General features: G+C 43.2%; 1 protein-coding gene across 1 annotated transcript in view; it reads left to right on the forward strand.

Annotated features, from left to right (window-relative positions):
• col7a1 (collagen, type VII, alpha 1) overlaps positions 1-19,407 on the forward strand; it is a 366,380-nt gene that overhangs the window by 272,846 nt on the left and 74,127 nt on the right. The window contains exons 86-93 of the mRNA XM_063068334.1: positions 3,504-3,539; positions 5,577-5,612; positions 7,845-7,889; positions 13,989-14,021; positions 14,989-15,051; positions 15,360-15,395; positions 17,810-17,890; positions 19,284-19,352. Coding sequence (XP_062924404.1) covers positions 3,504-3,539; positions 5,577-5,612; positions 7,845-7,889; positions 13,989-14,021; positions 14,989-15,051; positions 15,360-15,395; positions 17,810-17,890; positions 19,284-19,352 — 399 coding nt within the window. The remainder of the gene's footprint in view (positions 1-3,503; positions 3,540-5,576; positions 5,613-7,844; positions 7,890-13,988; positions 14,022-14,988; positions 15,052-15,359; positions 15,396-17,809; positions 17,891-19,283; positions 19,353-19,407) is intronic.

The following is a 19,407-nucleotide window of genomic DNA, read 5'->3' on the forward strand; positions in this document are numbered from 1 at the left end:
CATACTCCCATCGACCTGAACCTGGACCACGGTCTTCTCTTCCATGTGCCTATCCAAATTTCTCTTAAATGTTGAAATCAAACCTGCATCCTCCATTTCCACTGGCAGCTCATTCCACACTCTCACCAACCTCTGTGAAGAAATTCCCTTTCATGGTCTCCTTACACATTTCACCTCTCACCATTAACCCATGACCTCTAGTTCGAGTCTCACCCAACCTCAGTGGAAAAAGCCTGCTTGTATTTACCCTATCCATATCCCTCTTGCCCCCATCTGTACTTATCTAAACACAAAAGATTCTGGAAATCCAGAATAACACATTAAATGCTGGAGGAACTCAGCAGGTCAGGCAGCATCTACGGAAGGGAATAAAAATGGACACTTTGGGCGAGATCATTCATTCAGGACTGGAAAGGAAGGAAGAAGAAGCCCCTCCACCTTCCCTCTTCCATTCACTACTGGCTCCCCTCTGATCACTTCTCTTCTCCTCACTTACCTTTCGCATTCCCCTGGTGCCACTCCTCCTTCCCTTTCTCACATCTCCAATCAGATTCCTCCTTCATCAGCCTTTATTATTTTCCACCTATAACCTCCCAGCTTCTTACTTCATCCCCTCCCCCTTCACCCATCCACACATCTATCACCTTCTAGCTTGTACTCCTTCCCTTATCCAGCTTCTTGTTCTGGCTTCTTCCCCCTTCCTTTCTAATCCTGATGAAGGGTCTCGGCTCTAAACCTCGACTGTTTATTCCTCCTCATAGATGCTACTTGCCCTGTTGAGTTCCTCCAGCATTTTGCATCTATACTCATCTGTACCCCTCTCAGCCCTTGCTCTTTGGTTTCGATACCTCACCATCACAGTCTAGGCCTTTCAGTACTCAATATATTTCAATGAGATCTAGGCCTTTCAATATTTGAGAGATTTCAATGAGATTCCACCCCTCCACCACCACCACCATTCTTCTAAACTGCAGCAAGTAGAGGCCTGGAGCCATCAAGCACTCTCATATGTTAACCCTTTCCCGCAACTTAAATTTATACATGTATAAGAAGAAAATGTTGCCGCCTTGGCATTTGTGAGGTAAAATTAGGAAATACATTCAAACACAATGACGTCTAACTTCTCACTTTTAAGCAAACCATTTTCTGTCTGTTGTTGTTGTCTTTTAACCACTTCTTGGTGTCCCAGCGAGTAATCTCTCGGGTGATAAGATTTTCATGTTGTTTGTAATGCTGTCATGTGTCATCTATTTTCTTAAATTCAGGGTCGACCAGGGTACAGAGGGCAATCTGGCCTTCCTGTAAGTAACTAAATTTGCCTTGGAGCATCAAGTGTATGGAACTGGTGCGAGATTGGATTCTAGGACATTACCCGGACATCGATTCTGTCTGGCACTGATAGGCTGTCATGTTTGTTCTGTCACGCACTAACAGTAATAACTCACTATAAAGCCGGAACCATGAGACTGCAAAGCAGCTTCTGCTAGAGTGGCAGAGCCAATGTCACAGAATATTGAAGGCTTGCTCACTTAACCAGCTCCTGCCGCTGTATCGGGATGGTCCGTTTGTATGGTGTGAGCTGGGGACTGGGACTGGGACAGCAGCCAGCTCGCTGGGATCACAGGCAGCAGCCCACCGTAGCCTGCACAAAGGTGGGGTGGGGTGGGGGGCGGAGGTACAACAGAGATGTTCAAAATTGCCAGGGTCTTTATCAAAGCAAGCAAGCAATACAAGTGTGAAAGTAGATGGTGCCTTGCCTGTCATAATAATTAGCAAAAAGTCCTGTAGGGACAGAAGAGAGACGAGTATGTACTGAGGCATATCAGAATGAGTCATGAGGGGGCGGCATGATAGCACAGTGGTTACTTTACTTTACTTTATACTTTATTGTCACCAAACAATTGATACTAGAACGTACAATCATCACAGCGATATTTGATTTTGCGCTTCCCGCTCCCAGGATTACAAATATTAAATATTAAAAATAGTAAAAATTAGTAAATATTAAAATTTTAAATTATAAATCATAAATAGAAAATAGAAAAATGGAAAGTAAGGTAGTGCAAAAAAGCTGAGAGGCAGGTCCGGATATTTGGAGAGTACGGCCCAGATCTGGGTCAGGATCCGTTCAGCAGTCTTATCACAGTTGGAAAGAAGCTGTTCCCAAATCTGGCCGTACGAGTCTTCAAGCTCCTGAGCCTTATCCCGGAGGGAAGAGGGACGAAAATTGTGTTAACTGGGTGGGTCGTGTCCTTGATTATCCCGGCAGCATTACTCCGACAGCGTGCGGTTAGCGCAACACCTTGCAGTACCAGCGACCCAGGTTCAATTCCCGCTGCTGGCTGCAAGGAATTGGTACATTCTTCCCATGACCACCTGGGTTTTCTCCGGATGCTCCGGTTTCCTCCCACACTCTGAAGACACAGAGGTTCGGGTTAGTAAGTTGTAGGCATGCTATATTGACACCAAAAACATGGCAACACTTTCAGGCATACATCCTCAGACTTAGTATATTTTTTAGGTTGTTTTGAGTTTCATGACGATAGTTTTGGGCACAGAGAGAGGAGTTCAGAGTCAGGTTAGTAGGCTAATTGGACACAGAGGTGTAATTGGGTGGGTAGTTTGTTCGTTGAGACGGACGGGCCTGTTAACCTGCTGTATCTCAAATAAACTAAATCAGTCAAAGAGATGTACCAGAGACAGAGATTCTGCAGGTGCTAGAAATCTGGAGTAACACACAGAAAAGTTTGGAGGAAATAAGCAAGTTTGACAGCATCTGTGGAGGGAAATGAATAGTCATTGTTTTGGGCCAAAACGCTGCAACAGGACCATTGCAGTCCTGATGAAGAAGACATTGACACTTCCTTTCCGCAAACAGATACATACACTCAATGATTCAGGAACAGCTGCTTCCCTGCTGCCATCTGATTTCTGAATGGACATTGAACCCATGAACACTACCTCCCTACTTTTTTAAATTTCTATTTTTGCACTACTTATTTTATGCATATGTTAAAAAGTTAAATTAAGTGAGTATATAACCATATATACTTACTGTAATTCACGTTTTTTCTATCAATATGTATTGCATTGTACTGCTGCTGCAAAGACAACACACTTCATGACACGTGCCGGTGATATTAAACCTGATTCTGATTCTACCTGCTGAGATCCTCCAGAAGATTGTCCGTTGCAAGGGGTTGTACTGGTTGGGAAGATCAAGAAAGAAAGATTAGTTTTGTTCGTCACATGTACATCTAGACATACAGTGAAGGGCATCACTTACGAACAAGCGTGAAGTGTGAGATTGCGATGTGGTTCCAATCCTGTCTGTCTGTCTCTGTTTATGTCTTGTCAGAGGCCACACAATCTTACTTTGGTTGCCCATTTTGTCCAGCTTACATACAGCCTTGTAATTCACGCGTGTAGATTGCAGTTAGTGAGCCTGCTTTGCTTAGACAACATTCTCTCTTAACTTTTTGGCATGACTCAAATGTTTACAGGGACTGCCAGGCTTTCCTGGAATACTTGGCCGGCCGGTAGGTTTGCTTGCATTGCTTTTCACGACTGCGTCTACTTTCTGGCATGCAATAATACCACTTCTTTATGCAGCTGGCTTCTCCATAGCGAGAGCTTCGGCAGATCTCGGAGTTACGCCTGCTTTTTGAAGGGGTGTGAGCAGTGGGAACGTGGGATGGAACAGCTCCCCTTGTCCAGTGGGAAGTTTGGTTACTGGTGTACTCTGGGGTTTGAACACGGGTCTGTCCTGGGTCAGCTGAATGCACCTGACATTGGAGTCAGGCTTAGAAATCCAAGATCTGAGATGAGGGAGAAATAAAAGAGTATTTCTATTTCTGACAAAAATCTACTGAACTTGATTTGTTTTATTGTTACATGTGCTTAAATACAGTGAAAAACTTGTCTTGCATACTGTTCATACAGATCAAATCATTACACAGTGCATTGAGGTAAAACAAGGGAAAGCAATAGCAGAAATGAGGTAGTTAGCAGTTAATGTAATGCTATTACAGCACCAGAGACCCGGGTTCAAATCCGTCACTGACTGTACACTCTCCCTGTGACCGCGTGGGTTTCCTCTGGGTGCTGGTTTACTTCCACATTTCAAAGACGTACCGGTTAGGAGGATAATTGGCCACATGGGTCTCATTATCTGATGTGGGCTTGTTGGGCAGATGACGCAAGGCGAGATGTACCTTTGTTCACCTTTCCCATCCCCTCAACCTCTCCCTCCCTGCCTGGTTCCATCTGCCCATCAGTCACTCCTCCTCATCGGGTTCTACCTGTCACCTCGCAGCCTCTGCCTCACCCTTCCCTCATATCGGCAATCTTTCTTCTCTCCTTTCAGTGTCGATGCAGGGCATTGACCTGAAATGACAGTATATACAAGCTTCCAGGAATGCTGTTTTACCCACTGGGTTTCTACAGCATTCTGCTTTCTGGTTCCAGCTGCTCTAGATTATTAAGTCAAAGAGCAAGCACTTATTTGGGCCCTTAGCTCTACAGTGGAGCATAGGCCATCAATGACCTCCCGTCTCCATCATCCTCTGAAGTCTATGGGATGGTTGGAGTTCATCAATGCTTCTGCAAATCATTGCATCCACTGTACAGCGGACTGGCCTGTACAACTTCGCCAGAGCCCTGTTGGCAGACCTTACCAATTTCCACCTCTCACGATGGGACGTAGAGCTAGACTTTGTCATGAAGTCATGGAGAAATCAGTCTCTTCGGCCCATCTAGTTCATGTCAAAAACTTATAAGCTGCCTATTCCCATCGACCTGCTCTGGGACCATAACCCTCCATACCCTGACCATCCATGTACCTGTCCAAACTTCTCTTAAGTGGTGAAATCGAGCTTGCATGCACCACTTGTGCTGGCAGCTCATTCTACGCTCTCACAACCCTCTGAGTGAAGGCGTTTCCCCTCATGTTCCCCTTAAACTTTTCACCTTTCATCCCTAACCCTTTGAGAGGCAAATAGAGCAATACAGCAGGGATACAGGACTTTCAGCCCAACAAGTCCTTGCTGACCATGGTGCCCGCCCACCTAGTTTCATTTCCCTCTAGTCCCCACCCCTCCATGGGCATATCCAAATGCTTCTTAAATGATACTGTTGTACAATTCATGTGATTGGATGGTTTATATCATTACCACCAGCTCCCCTTGGTAATCTGGATTATCCTCACTAGAGAAAAATAGGTGGAGGTCTGAAAATTATCCAAAAGTTCCCAAATCTTACAGAAAAGAGCATGAGTCAGGGTCATAAAGCACTGTGGCCTCTATAAAGCCCCTCTAAACTCCTCTCAAGCTTCCCTGCTCCAAAGAGTGCCACCCTAACTAGTCCAGTTTAACCCTGGAGTCTAGATCCCTCATCCATGCAACCAGTACAAAATGAAATCTATGAATGAGAGCAGAGGCTACGTCCACTGGACCTCATAATACAACCTAAGGACGTCTATTGAAATGAGAGTTCCTGTTTATTTTAGTGCATGCTGATTTCATTGATGAAGCGAGCTGTTTGTTGGGCAGATTAACTAATTTGCATTTGTTAATCAGGGTAACCAAGGAGATTCCGGACCACCAGGCCCCCAGGTGAGTACAGATCCTGAACAATCTGTTTCAAGCTTGTGATCCAATATAAACAGGTTACCATTGCTATAAAGAATAATTGAGCTTGGGATATTTGGTACAATAATCTATCAGACCTCTTCTGTTCAATTGTCTCTGGGAGCTGGCCCGCTTGTGGTCCTCCTGGGAGCCCGCTTGTTCTCCTCCTTGCAGTCCTCCTTTGAGTCCACCTAGTCTCTGAAATTGACAGCCTTTATTTGTACTGGTTATTTCTGGTCATTTCAGATGTTGGCCAATGCAGTCAGCAAGGGACTGGGGCAGGAATTCTCTGCTCTGCATGCACAAAACTGGAAGGCAAAAGATGACCATCAAATCCACTTCACATCCCATGATGTTCATTCCGTCATAACCAAAACTCTTTTTCACTCTTTCTGCAACCCGGTGTTAATAGGTTCTTATAATTTCCAGAGAGTGACAAAAGAATAGGGGTAAAGAAACAAGAACCAGTAGAGGGAGAAAGATCATCTCTAATCCTCTTAGGCCATTGAACTAGAGTAGGAGGTCACCTTGAGCAGACATGAACTGTGAGAACATTTGCTTCCTCCATGTTACCACCTCTGCCTAATCAGTTTAACTGCTTGGCAAACAGTTACAGGGACTTCTCGTTTGTTCATTATGATGTGGGGGATCGTGGTCTTTCCATGACCAGGATTGTTCTTGACAAATTTCTCTACAGAAGTAGTTTGCAGTGCCTTCTCCCCAGCAGTGTCTTTACAAGATGGGTGACCCCCCTACCCCCCAGCCATTATCAATACTCTTCAGAGATTGTCTGCCTGGTGTCAGTGGTCGCATAACCAGGACTTGTGATATGCACCAGCTGCTCATACGACCATCCACCACCTGCTCCCATGGCTTCACATGAACCTGATCGGGGTGCGGGGGGGGGGGTGGGAATATGGGCTAAGCAGGTGCTACACCTTGCCCAAGGGTGACCTGCGGGCTAGCAAAGTGAAGGAGCATCTTACACCTCCTTTGGTAGAGACCTATCTTCACCCTGGCATCCATGTTACCACATGTGCCTAATCAGAAGCCAATTTAACTCCTTAGAAACAGTTACAGTATCAGCCTTGTCCTTCCAGTTTAAGCTCCATCTTACAATCCTCTCCAGTCAACCTAAATGGGAATAGTGTCTTAATAGACTTTCCATAGTTTTATAGGCCTTCTTCAGCATATCCAGTTCCATAATGAACAGGGCACTGTTCTTGACCCATCAGAGTAGCTGAAGTTCTTTAACCTAGCAATTGTTTTGGTAGCATACTGGACTTTATATAAGGCCACCAGATCACCCACCACATTGACGGACCGACACTAGGTGTAACACAGCCTTACCAGTGGGGAGACAAGAGATTGTGGATGATGGAATCCAGAGCAACACACAGAAACCTGGAGGATGTCAATGAGTCAGGCAGCTTCTGTGGAAGGAAATGGATAGTTTTTGCTTATTTTCTTCTATAGATTCTGCCTGACCCATTGAGTTCCTCCACCTGTTTGTGGAGCATCTTACCAGTGAAATGATGAGATTATGAGATGATGGTGTCTGTAGATCCTTACTCATAACACACCTCAATAGCCTATAATCTTTAGTCACTGAAAAGGCGAGAGCAATGTTATTTATGTCAGAGGAATAATACTACGTATCTGTCTGGGTAGTCTCCAACCTGATGGTATGAGCGTCGATTTCTCTAACTTCTGGTAATTTCTTCCCCATACTCTTTCTCTCTTTTTTTCCATTCCCCATTCTGGCTCCCCTCTTACCCCTTCCTTTCTGCTCACCTAGCCATCACCTTCCTCTGGTGCCCCTCCACCTTCCCTTTCTCCCGTAGTCCACTGCCATCTCCTATCAGATTCCTTCTTCTTCAGTCCTTTACTGCTTCCACCTATCGCCACCCCCCCCACCACCCCAGCTTCTTACTTAATCTATCATCACTGTCACATCAGCTACATGGACTCACTCAAGCTGGATGGACATCCTCACCTTTGACCATTGCCAAGACCCTTTTCTCCCCTTTTCATAAATTGGTCAAAAATGGGAAGCACAGTACCTTTCCCCAAAGTACAAAGCTTTCAAATTCCAGAAATAGAATCAGTACGTAAAAAGGAATCTGGAGGTGGGGCTTTCACATAACATGGAGGCATTGAATATAAATTGGGTATTGTCTACTTCTGCTTATCTTTCTCCTTTCTCCTTTCCCCAAGGGCCCACCAGGACTACAAGGACCACCGGGTAAACCAGGAATGAAGGTCAGTCTTCCTGTCCAGTTATGTTGTACTTTCTCTGAAGTTGCATTCAGCCTGCAAAGGGGAAGACGGGAGAAAGTTATTAATGCAGAGTCTGTTAGAGTGCAAAATGATTTACCCGTAGGATGTTGACAATTACTTATTTATTATGTGTATGATTTGTCCTCTTTTGCACATTGGAGTTTGTAAGTCTTTCTTATGTGTAATTTTTATAAATCCTATTGTATTTCTTTATTTTCCTGCAAATGCCTGCAAGAAAATGAATCTCAAAATAGTATGTGGTGACATATATGAACTTTGATAAGAAATTTACTTTGAGCTTGAGTAAGAATTCATGTGGAGGCTTGGATTTACCTCAAAATGAAAGTCAAAGTAAATTTATTATCAAAGCACATATACGGTACGTTACCATATACTACCATGAGATTCATATCCTTGCAGGCATTTACAGAAAAAATAAGTAATAAATTTAATAAAAAATTATGCATAAGCAAAGACTGACAAACAACAAACACACACGGAATGCTGGCGGACTCAGGCCAGGCAGCATCTATGGAAAAATGTACAGTTGATGTTTCAGGCCAAAACCATAACCAGTGTGCAAAAGAAGACATGTACAGCACTGTGCAAACGTCTTAGGCACAGACATATAGCTAGGGTGCCTAAGACGTTTGCACAGTACGGTATATTGGTTAAAATGGGAATGTGATTGGGAAACAGAAATAAGAGTGCTCTGTAGCATTGAGCATTATTTGGTTACTGGAAAGACATAAAATACAGTACGGTGAAAAAGTCTTAGGCAACCTAGCTATATTAATGTGCCTACCACTTTTCCACAGTACTGTACATTTCAGAGTAAACTTTCTCTTTATTGCAATCTGACGTCAAGTGGAGTTGCTCCCCGAATGTTCCCCGAGCCCTGAACTAAAATATTTCTTACCATACATTTTCCTATTCTTATTCTGTTTTATTTCTTCTCTACTTTTCCACCACAGTGCATACAGAATATACTTTATACTTTATTGTCACCAAACAATTGGTACCAGAACGTACAATCATCACAGCGATATTTGATTCTGCGCTTCACACTCCCTGGATTACAAATATTAAAAGTATTAAAATAGTTAAAATTAGTAAATATTAAAAATTTAAATTATAAAGCATAAATAGAAAATAGAAAAATGGGAAGTAAGGTAGTGCAAAAAAACCAAGAGGCAGGTCCGGATGTTTAGAGGGTATGGCCCAGATCCGGGTCAGGATCCGTTCAGCAGTCTTATCACAGTTGGAAAGAAGCTGTTCCCAAATCTGGCCGTACGAGTCTTCAAGCTCCTGAACCTTCTCCTGGAGGGAAGAGGGACGAAAAGTGTGTTGGTTGGGTGGGTTGTGTCCTTGATTATCCTGGCAGCACTGCTCCGACAGCGTGCGGTGTAAAGTGAGTCCACGGACGGAAGATTGGTTTGTGTGATGTGCTGCGCCGTGGTCATGATCTTCTGCAGCTTCTTTCAGTCTTGGACAGGACAACTTCCATACCAGGTTGTGATGCACCCTAGAAGAATGCTTTCTACGGTGCATCTATAAAAATTAGTGAGGGTTTTAGGGGACAGGCCAAATTTCTTTAGTTTTCTCAGGAAGTAAAGGTGCTGGTGGGCCTTCTTGGCAGTGAACTCTGCTTGTACCTGTATACACTGCTTCTCCTATATACACTGTATATTTGTAGAGTAAGGCAAGTCTTTTGCAGTGCAAAGCTTCAGCACCCATGTTCTATGTTAACTCTGTGCAGTTTAGCTTTTACCTTCTATGTACAATGGCAAGCATTCACCCTAGAGTTTTATGCTAGGCTAGTATCCAGGCATGAGTTTACTAGAGTTCACCTTGGCCGACAGGTTGTAGCTCTGGCCAGTTGAGTCTGCTGCAGACTTTCACTGCCTGGTACCAGCCCCTGGTAGGGGCCCCCTTTATTTCACACTGTTATGATTTGTAACTACAAAATATAAAACGTATTGAAGGAAAAACACAGTGCTGCAAATAATGTGCATGCTTCTCAGTTTTTATTTTGTGAGGCACGCATGTATGATGTGGTGGCTTAATGCCACACACATATAACGTGGTAGCGTAATGATGTACACGCATATGACGTGGTGGCTTAATGATACAGATGATGTAGTGGCGTAATAAGGTATGCCATTCATGTACTTTTACATATAACCCATAATGAATTACGTAAACAACAAAGAATGCTTAATCAAACAATTTGCAATATTACTCAAAAATTACAGAAATATTAAATATACAACAATTACTACGTGCTAATCTTCCCCCTCCATCTCCCTCTGATGTTCTACAGTACCAAGAATTCACTAGTTCAATCCAGAGGCCACAGCTTCCTTAAAGAGAAGAACAAGCAACTTGGATACAGAGAGTAGCTCGGGGATCTAGTGCTATCAGTCAGGAAACATCTACCTGAAAGTTGGTTCTTGGTAGCCTCGTCCTGTGGTGTATCTACAGATGGAAGTATATGGGAGAATGTTAAAGTGCTGGTGTACCTCCTGCATTTTTCTGGTGGTGTGGAGTTTGTACATTCTCCTTGAATCCATGAGCCTTCCCCCCGCCCATCCTATGGTTTCCTCCCTTGTCAAAAAGATCTATGGGTTGGAGGGTTAACTGACCACTGAGAAGTTGTGTAGGTGAGTGGCAGAAGCCAGAGGAGAGCTGCAGAGAGTGTTGAAAGTATAAAAGTGATAGGATCAGTGTAAATGGGAGTTTGATGGTTAGTATGGACTAGATTTTACAGATTGTTGGGTATGATGTTGTGGCCATCACTGAATCGATGGTTGTAGTTGGGAGCTGAATGTCCAAGGTCACACATTATATTGGAGGGATGGGGAGGTAGGCAGAGGTGGGGGTGTAGCTCTGCTGGTAAAGAATGCCGTCAAATCATTAGAAAGATGTGACACAGGATCAGAAGATGTTGAATCTTTGTAGGTTGAGTTAAGAAACTGAAAAGGTAAAAGGACCCTTTTGGCAGTTATATATAGGCCTCCAAACAGTAGCTGGGATGTGGGCTACATGTTACAAAGGGAAATAGAAATGGTGTGTCAAAAGGGCAATGTTATGATAGTCATGTTAACATGTGGGCTGATAATGGATCTCAAGAGAATAAGCTTGTTGAATGCTTTAATTTCTTGGAAAAATTAGAAATGTGCAGGATAGATGTATTCCAAAAACAAAGTAAAACTTAAATGGCAAAATAGTACAACTGTGGCTGACAAGGGAAGTCAAAGCTAATGTAAAAGCAAAAGAGAGGGTGTCCTACAAAGCAAAGATTAATGGGAAGATAGTGGATTGGGAAGCTTTTAAAAACTTGTAGAAAGCAACTAAAACAATCATTAGGATAGAAAAGATAAAATATGAAAGCAAGTTGGCAAACAATATCAAGGTGGATAGAAAAAAAGCTTTTTCAAGTATATAAAAAAATAACAGACAGATAAGAATGGATATAGGACCTCTAGAAAATGAGGTCAGAAAAATAATAATGGGAGACAAGGAGATGGCAGATGAATTAAATGAGTATTTTGCATCAGTCCTCACTGCCAGTGTGCCAGGTGTTGAAGAATATGAGGAAAGAGAAGTGAGTGTAATTATTACTACAAGGAAAATGTGTTCAAAAAGCTGAAAGACCTAAAGGTACATATGTCGCCCAGATCAGATGAACTGCACCCTAGCATTCTGAAGGAAGTATTGGTAGAGATTGTGGGGGCATTGGTAATGATCCTTCAAGAATCTTTGGACTTTACTGTGGTTTTACTCCATTCTTTAAGAAAGGAGGGACGCAGCAGAAAGGAAATTATAGACCAGTTAGTTTGACCTCAGTGGTTGGGAAAATGTTTGTGTCAATTGTTAAGAATGAGTTTCTGGAGTACTTGGTTACACAGGACAAGATAGGACGAAGTCATCATGGTTTCCTTAAGGGAAAATCTTGCCTGATGAACTTTTTGGAATTCTTTGAGGAGATTACAAGTAGGATAGATAAAGAGGATGTAGTAGATGTTGTATATTTGGATTTTCAGAAGGTCTTTGACTAGGTGCCACACGTGAGGCTGCTTACCAAGTTAAGAGCCCATGGTATTACAGGAAAGTTACTGGCTTAGTTAGAGCATTGGCTGATTGGCAGGAGGCAGCGAGTGGGAGTAAAAGAATCCTTTTCTGGTTGGCAGCCAATGACTAGTGGTGTTCCACAGGGGTCAGTGTTGGGACAGCTTTTTATGCTGTATATAAATGATTTGGATGATGGAATTGATGGCTTTGTTGCCAATTTTGCAGATGATATGAACATTTGTGGAGGGATAGGTTGTGTTAAGGAAACAGATAGGATGCAGAAGGTCTTCGACAGATTAGGAGAATGGGCAAGTAAGTGACAAATGAAATAAATGCATGGTCATGCACTTTGGTAGTAGAAATAAATGTGCAGACTATTTTCTACATGGGGTGAAAATCTGAGATGCAAAGGGACTTGGGAGTCCTTGTGCAGAACACCCTTAAGGTTAACTTACAGGTTGATTTGGTGGTGAGGAAGACAAATGCAATGTGATCATTCATTTCAAGAGGTCTAGAATACGAGAGGTGATTGATAAGTTCGTGGCCTAGGGTAGAAGGAGTCAATTTTAGAAAACCTAGCACATTTATTTTTCAACGTAGTCCCCTCCTACACTTACACACTTAGTACAGCGGCCATGGAGCATACGGATCTTGGATCTCCAGAAAGTGTCCACAGCAGGGGTGATTGATAAGTTCGTGGCCCAAGGCAGAGGGAGATGAGTTATACAGCTCTCGTTACATGCACATACAGTTCAACTCTTTGAGTGATTATACCCTGCTCTTATACGAGGGGTGATTGATAAGTGATTATGCAGAAAGTTTGAAGTTAATAACTCATCAGTTAATAACTCATCGGGGGTGATTGATAAGTTCATAGCCTAAGGTAGAAAGAGAAGGAGATGAGTTATTAACTTCAAACTTTCTGCGTAATTACTTATCAATCACCCCTCGTATAAGAGCAGGGATTGATGCTAACATTTTATAAGACACTGGTGAGGTCTTACCTTGAGTATTGTGAACAGTTTTGGGCTCCTCATCTAAAAAAGGATGTGCTGGCATTGGAGAGGGTTCAGAGGAGGTTCACAAGGATGATTCCAGGAATGAAAGGGCTATCATATAAGTAATATTTGATGGCCCTGGGTCTGTACTTGTTGGAATTTAGAAGGATGGGGTAGGGGATCTTATTGAAACCTTGCGACTGTTGAAAGGCCTAGACAGAGCAGATGTGGAAAGGATGTTTCCCATGATGAGGGAGTCTAGGACAAGAGGGCACAGCCTCAGGATAGAGGGTCATCCATTTAAAACAGAGATGTGGAGAAATTTCTTTAGCCAGAGAGTGATAAATTTGTGGAATTTGTTACCACAGGCAGGTGTGGAGGCCAGGTCGTTGGCCGGATTTAAGGTGGATGTTGGTAAGTTCTTGATTGGACACGGCATCAAAGGTTATGGGGAGTAGGGCTGAGGAGGGCGGAAAAAAGGGATCAGCCATGATTGAAAGGCAGAGCAAACCCAATGAGCTGAATGGCCTAATTCTGCTTCTATGTCTTCTGGTCTTATAGATGGATCAAAGGGTCTGTTTATGACTGTGTTGTGCTGGTAAAGGTTAAGGGTGAGAAGTCAAGGTGCGGCCTGCATTAAGATAATAGGACATGGGAGCAGAATTAGGCCATTCTGCCAATCTAGTCTGCTCTGCCATTTGATCATGGCTAATTTGTTCCTGCTCTCAACCCTGTTCTGCTGCCTTCTCCCTATTACCTAGGACACCCTTACTATCAACCTCTGCTTTCTGTATACCCAGTGTCTGCGCCAATGCCTTGTGGTCTTGTACTGAATGCTGCTGACAGCTCTACACCAGGGAACACTGAAAAGTTGGAAAATAAGGAATTGGGCATTCACTCTTGGCCGTTTTTTCTGTATTGATTATGCGACCAGTGCCTAATGAATTCATTCCATGCCTGGATTTTACATTACCTCTTTAATAGTTGTTTCTGTTTCCTTCTGCGACAGGGTAACCAAGGCGACCAAGGTTTGAGCATTCAGGTATGTTAGAACAGAAGAAACCAAAAATGATGCTCCTCCCCCTTCCTTTCAAGTGTGAATGAAGGCCCTTGGCCTGAAATGTTGACTGTTAATTCCTCTCCATAGATGCTGCCTGACCTACTGAGTTCCTGCCACACCTTGTGTGTGTTAATCTGGATTTCTGCATCAGCAGATGATTTAGTTATCCTTCCATTTTAGATCCTTAAAGCACTTCCCCCTCACAACCTGTGGTCTACTCAACATTCCATTGTTTTTTTTTGTTTTTAAAGAAAGGGATGTGGGATTCATAGGCTGGGCCAAAGGATAATTGCTCACCCATTTTCCACCCCACCCTGTACCCTTGAGAAGGCATTGATCTGCCATCTTGAGGTGCGGGCATACCCCCAATGATAATGTAGCGGTTAGTCCGATGCTATTAGAGCTTGGGGCGTTAGAGTTCAGAGTTCAATTCCAGCATTCTCGGTAGGCGAGTTTGTACATTCCTTCCCATGTGCGTATGGGTTTCCTCTGGGTACTCCAGTTTCCTCCCACAGTCCAAATACATATCGGTCGGTAAGTTTATTGGTCATTGTAAATTGTCCCATGATTAGGCTAGGGTTAAATCAGTGGGTTGCTGGACGGTGCAGTTTGAAGGCCTGTTCTGTGCTGAAATACCAAAGTAAAATAAGAAGATCCCCCTTAGGTTCCCCTTACATGTTCGGCCAGCATTGTGGGCTGAAGGGCCTGTATGGCGCTGTAGGTTTTCTATGGTTCTATATTTTCTATGTTTAAATATTGGGATTGTTTAATCCCATCCGATTTATTGTGAGGGTTATTGCTGACACCAGAACAAAACCTATAATGTTGCTTTGGTGGCTCTTTGAGTTAAACCAAGCAGCTGAAAAGAGTTGAATATGTCCATTGCAAATGATATTTCCTGTTTCGGTTAGTTGACCTGTGCTTGATGAAGTCATTTCTTACTGTCTAGGGGCCATCTGGTCCTCCTGGTAACATGGGTCTTCCTGGAACTCCTGGTGCTCCTGGAGCAGTGGTATGTATTGCTTATCTCGGGCATACTCACGGTTGTTGCTGAGGTTTACTTGTTGTTGAACTTTGCCCGTACAATCACAGAAAAGCTGAGTAAACACACACTCCAATGCGGCATGGTACTATAATGTAAAGACTAGCATAATATTGTTATAGTGCCAGCTATAAGATCCGGGTATTCTGCCTTCCAAAGTGAATCACTTCATTGGGAAGAAGAATTAACATTGCAATTGACCTGAGAACTCTCTGTTGTTCATGGACTTACTCTCCTTCTGACTCTGGGCAGCTTCACTGATCAGTGTTTCTTTACAGGGTCCTCAAGGAGCACCAGGCCTGCCAGGACGAGTGGTAAGTTTGAATCTTTATTTAGAGAGTGACCTCACTTATAACTTTAATGCCTCTTCGGATATGACTTTGGTGCAGCAGAGGACATCCTCATATATATATATATATAAGCTTTTACTCTCCCCCCATCCGTAGGCGCTACAGGAGCCTCCGCTCCTGCACCAGCAGGCACAGGAAGAGCTTCTTCCTTGAGGCTGTGACCCTGCTGAGCCTCTCATCACAGCGCTAAGCAGTATTGCATCCATTTTGTACTGTCTCAGTACTTTTATATTTGTGTGCTGTAGCACTTTTTTTATTCACAGTTATTTTGTAAATAACACTATTCTTTCCATTTCTGGTCAGATACTAAATGCATTTCATTGGCTTTGTATCTGTACTTGGCACAATGACAATAAAGTTGAATCTAATCTAATCTAATATCTAGGGTGCCTATGACATTTGCACAGGACTGTACATTGGTTAAAATAGGAAGGTGGTTAGAAAACAGAAATAAGAGTAGTTAGCTTTGTATTAGCTCAGTCGTAGTCCTGGTCATCCACTGCGCCTGTCCCATCTCCAGCTGTCTAGACACTGTCTTGCCACTGGATCCAGATGGGAATTGGGAAGAGAGAATGAGGCTGACGCTGCGCAACTCTCCCTCACTTCAATCCAAATCACGCGCTAGTCTCGACACCGTCATAATGGTGTCGAGGTCCTCACCGACGTCAACGATGGACGAACAACAACAAGCTCAGTCGTATTAAGTGTTAGTTGGTAACTGGAAATACATAATATACAGTACTGTGCAAAACTCTTAGGCACCCTAGCTACGTAAATGTGCCTAAGACCTTGCACCGTACTCAGAGTTTGTTACAGAGATGCACAAAGTCTGTGAACAAGAAAATAAATGTACACCAAGCCTCTACTCTAGCAGTTCCTGCTTTCCAGTTTTCATTGAGAAGCACCTTCTGTGCTTCCTGTATTCAGTTGACCATAATCCATCTTCCTCTATGGATGTGCCAGTGATATCCAGGAACCCCTCTCGTTTAACCCCACCCCCTCCTTGGGATGTTGCCTGGACTATATAAGGTCACACGCTGTAGGTTGGGCATGATTAGCCTGTGGTTAGCTTAGCCTACCTGTAGTCTCCTGATGGTTCAGCATGAGGACCTCTTCCCCTGGTTGCTGTCTCTAGCTTGAGAATGATTCAAAGTTCACTATACTTATAATACCGCTGGCTCCTGCAATTTGTAGTTTCCCAACCAATTTCACTGTCCTTTTACCCTCAAAAACCTGGTTCAAATATATCCTGTTTCCATTCAGTGCTACCAAGTTATAGTTGTTGAGTAACATGTATGTTATCAATATCTCAAGGTAGCACCATTAGCTATCAGTAAAGTTTGTCCATTATGTCTTGTGATTACAGTTTGCGTCTAGGCATAGCAAGTAATAACACAAAGTTTCACAGAACTATAGAACATTACAGCACAGAAAAAGGCCCTTCAGCCCACCTAGTCTATGCAAACCATTATTCTGCCTGAACCCATCAACCTGCAGCTGACCATAACCCTCCATACCATTCCCATCTATGTATCTATCCAAATTTCTCTTAAATGTTGAAATCGAACCCCCATCCACCACTTCTGCTGGCAGCTTGTTCCACACTCTCATCACTTTCTGAATAAAAAAAATTCTCCTTAAGTATTTCATCTTTTACCCTTAACCTATGACCTCTAGTTCTAGTCTCACCCAACCTTAATGGCAAATGCCTGCTTGCGTTTGCCCTATCTATACCCTCATAATGTATTGTTCATTTGTTATGTTGTATGACGTGGGCGATCATGGTCTTTCCGTGACCATGATTGTTCTTGGCAAATTTTTCTACAGAAGTGGTTTGCCATTGCCTTCTTCTGGCCAGTGTCTTTACAAGACGAGTGTCCCCAGCCATTATGAACACTGTTCAGAGATTGTTTGCCTGGCATCAGAGGTCACACGACCACACTTGTGATATGCACCGCCTGCTCCCATGGATTCATGTGACCTTGATCCTAAGCAGGTGCTACACCTTGCCCAAGGGTGACCTGCAGGCTAGTGGAGGGAAGGAGCACCTTCAACCTCCTTTGGTAGAAACATATCTGCACCCCGCCACCCAGAATTTTGTACACCTCTATCAAATCACCCCTTATTCTCTCGCATTCCAGTGAATAAAGTCCTAAACTTTTCAACCTTTCTCTATAACTCAGATCCTCAAGTCCCAGCAACATCCTTGTAAATTTTCTCTGCACTCTTTCAACCTTATTGATATCTTTCCTGTTAATATCAACACCAGATTAATATAAAACAACGTTTTAACCTAACGAACCTTGCATGCTGACCACTTTAACTGAAGTTACTGTGAATGTTGTAAAAATGTATCTTGTTATTTAATCGGCATGCAGGGAGAAGCAGGGAAGCCTGGAATTCCGGGAAGAGATGGTGTTCCAGGAAAAGATGGAGAGCAGGGATCTCCTGGGGCTATGGTAATTTAATTTTAACTGCATCTTGCTAACCTTGAACTTGAGTGAATAAATTACAGGAATTCAGCAAGTTAAGTGTGCCTGGTTCTTGTCAAGGAAAACTGTTTTTCCTTAAGTTAAGACCACAGATCATGATTCCAATTCAGGTTCATTTATTTACCACATGTACCTTTACACTAACAACCAACACAACCCGAGGATGGGCAGGGGACAGCCCGCAAACGTTGCCAAACTGCTGATATCCTGGGATTTTCATGCACAGCAGGGGTTCCCAACTTGAGGTCCACAGACCCCTAGTTTAATGGTATTGGTCCATGGCATAAAAAAGGTTGGGAAACCCTGCTCTCAAGTTTAAAAGAATGGTGTGAAAAATAAAAAATATCCAGTGAGTGTCATTCTGTGGTCGAAAACACTTTGTTAATGAGAGAAGTCAGAGGAGAATGGTTCTCAAGGTTCAGACTGACAGTAAGGTGACGGTAACTCAGACAGCGACATGGTTACAACAGTGGTGTGCAGAAGAGCATCTCGGAATGCACAACACATCGAGCTTTGAGGAGGATGGCCTACGGCAGCAGAAGACAATGAACATACACTCAACGCCATTCTATTAGGCACAGGAGGTGCCTAGTAAAGTGGCCACTGAGGGTACATTTACATGTATTAGGAATTTGCTGTGGTGTGTTGGTTAGGGTACAACATGCAACAAAAATAACAATGATCAACAATTATAAATAATTTATTTATCATATGTCTCCAAGTACCCCGAAACCTCATCTTTAGTAACTTCCACCCATTTCAATGCAATGAAATGTACTTGTCTTTCCCAGTGCTCACTGGAATGAGGATCCCACACCTCAATGAGCAACCTTGACCAATATCTCCAAGTACTTAATACTGAGAGGTGACTTGATAGAGGTGTATAAGATAATAAGAAGCATAGATCACTTTTTTTTTCCCCAGGGCAGGAATGTCAAACACCAGCGTTCTGTATTTTATACTGATTGGAGAAAAGTATAGGGGGAATATCAGAGGCACACAGAATAGAGGGTGGGAGTAGAAGGCTGAAGAATGGGGTTGAGAGGGATAATAAATCAGCCATGATGGAATGGTGGAGCAGATTCAATAGGCTGAATGGCCTAACTTTGCTCCTATGTTTTAGGTTCCTATGAGTGCATGGGATGCACTGCCGGGGTAGAGGCAGATACATTAGGGACATTTAAGAAAATTTTAGATAAGCACGTGGATGACAGAAAAATGGAGGGCTATGTAAGAGGGAAGAGTTAGATGGAGTTTACAGTAAGATAAGATGTCAGCACAGTATTGTGGGCCGAAGAGGCTGTAATATTCTGTGGTCTGTGTTCTATAAGATCGTTAATCCATTTCTAAATTTCTTTAGGGTAGTCAAGGATTACCAGGTATCATTGGACCCAAAGGGGATCAAGGACCACCTGGGCCCCGTGGAGAGGTGAGTTAATTTTGAATTCTAATTGTTAGGAAAAGAGTTGGGCTGCTTTCACTGT

This window comes from Mobula hypostoma, chromosome 15 (assembly GCF_963921235.1).
Source record: "Mobula hypostoma chromosome 15, sMobHyp1.1, whole genome shotgun sequence".
Classification (NCBI taxonomy): Eukaryota; Metazoa; Chordata; class Chondrichthyes; order Myliobatiformes; family Myliobatidae; genus Mobula; species Mobula hypostoma.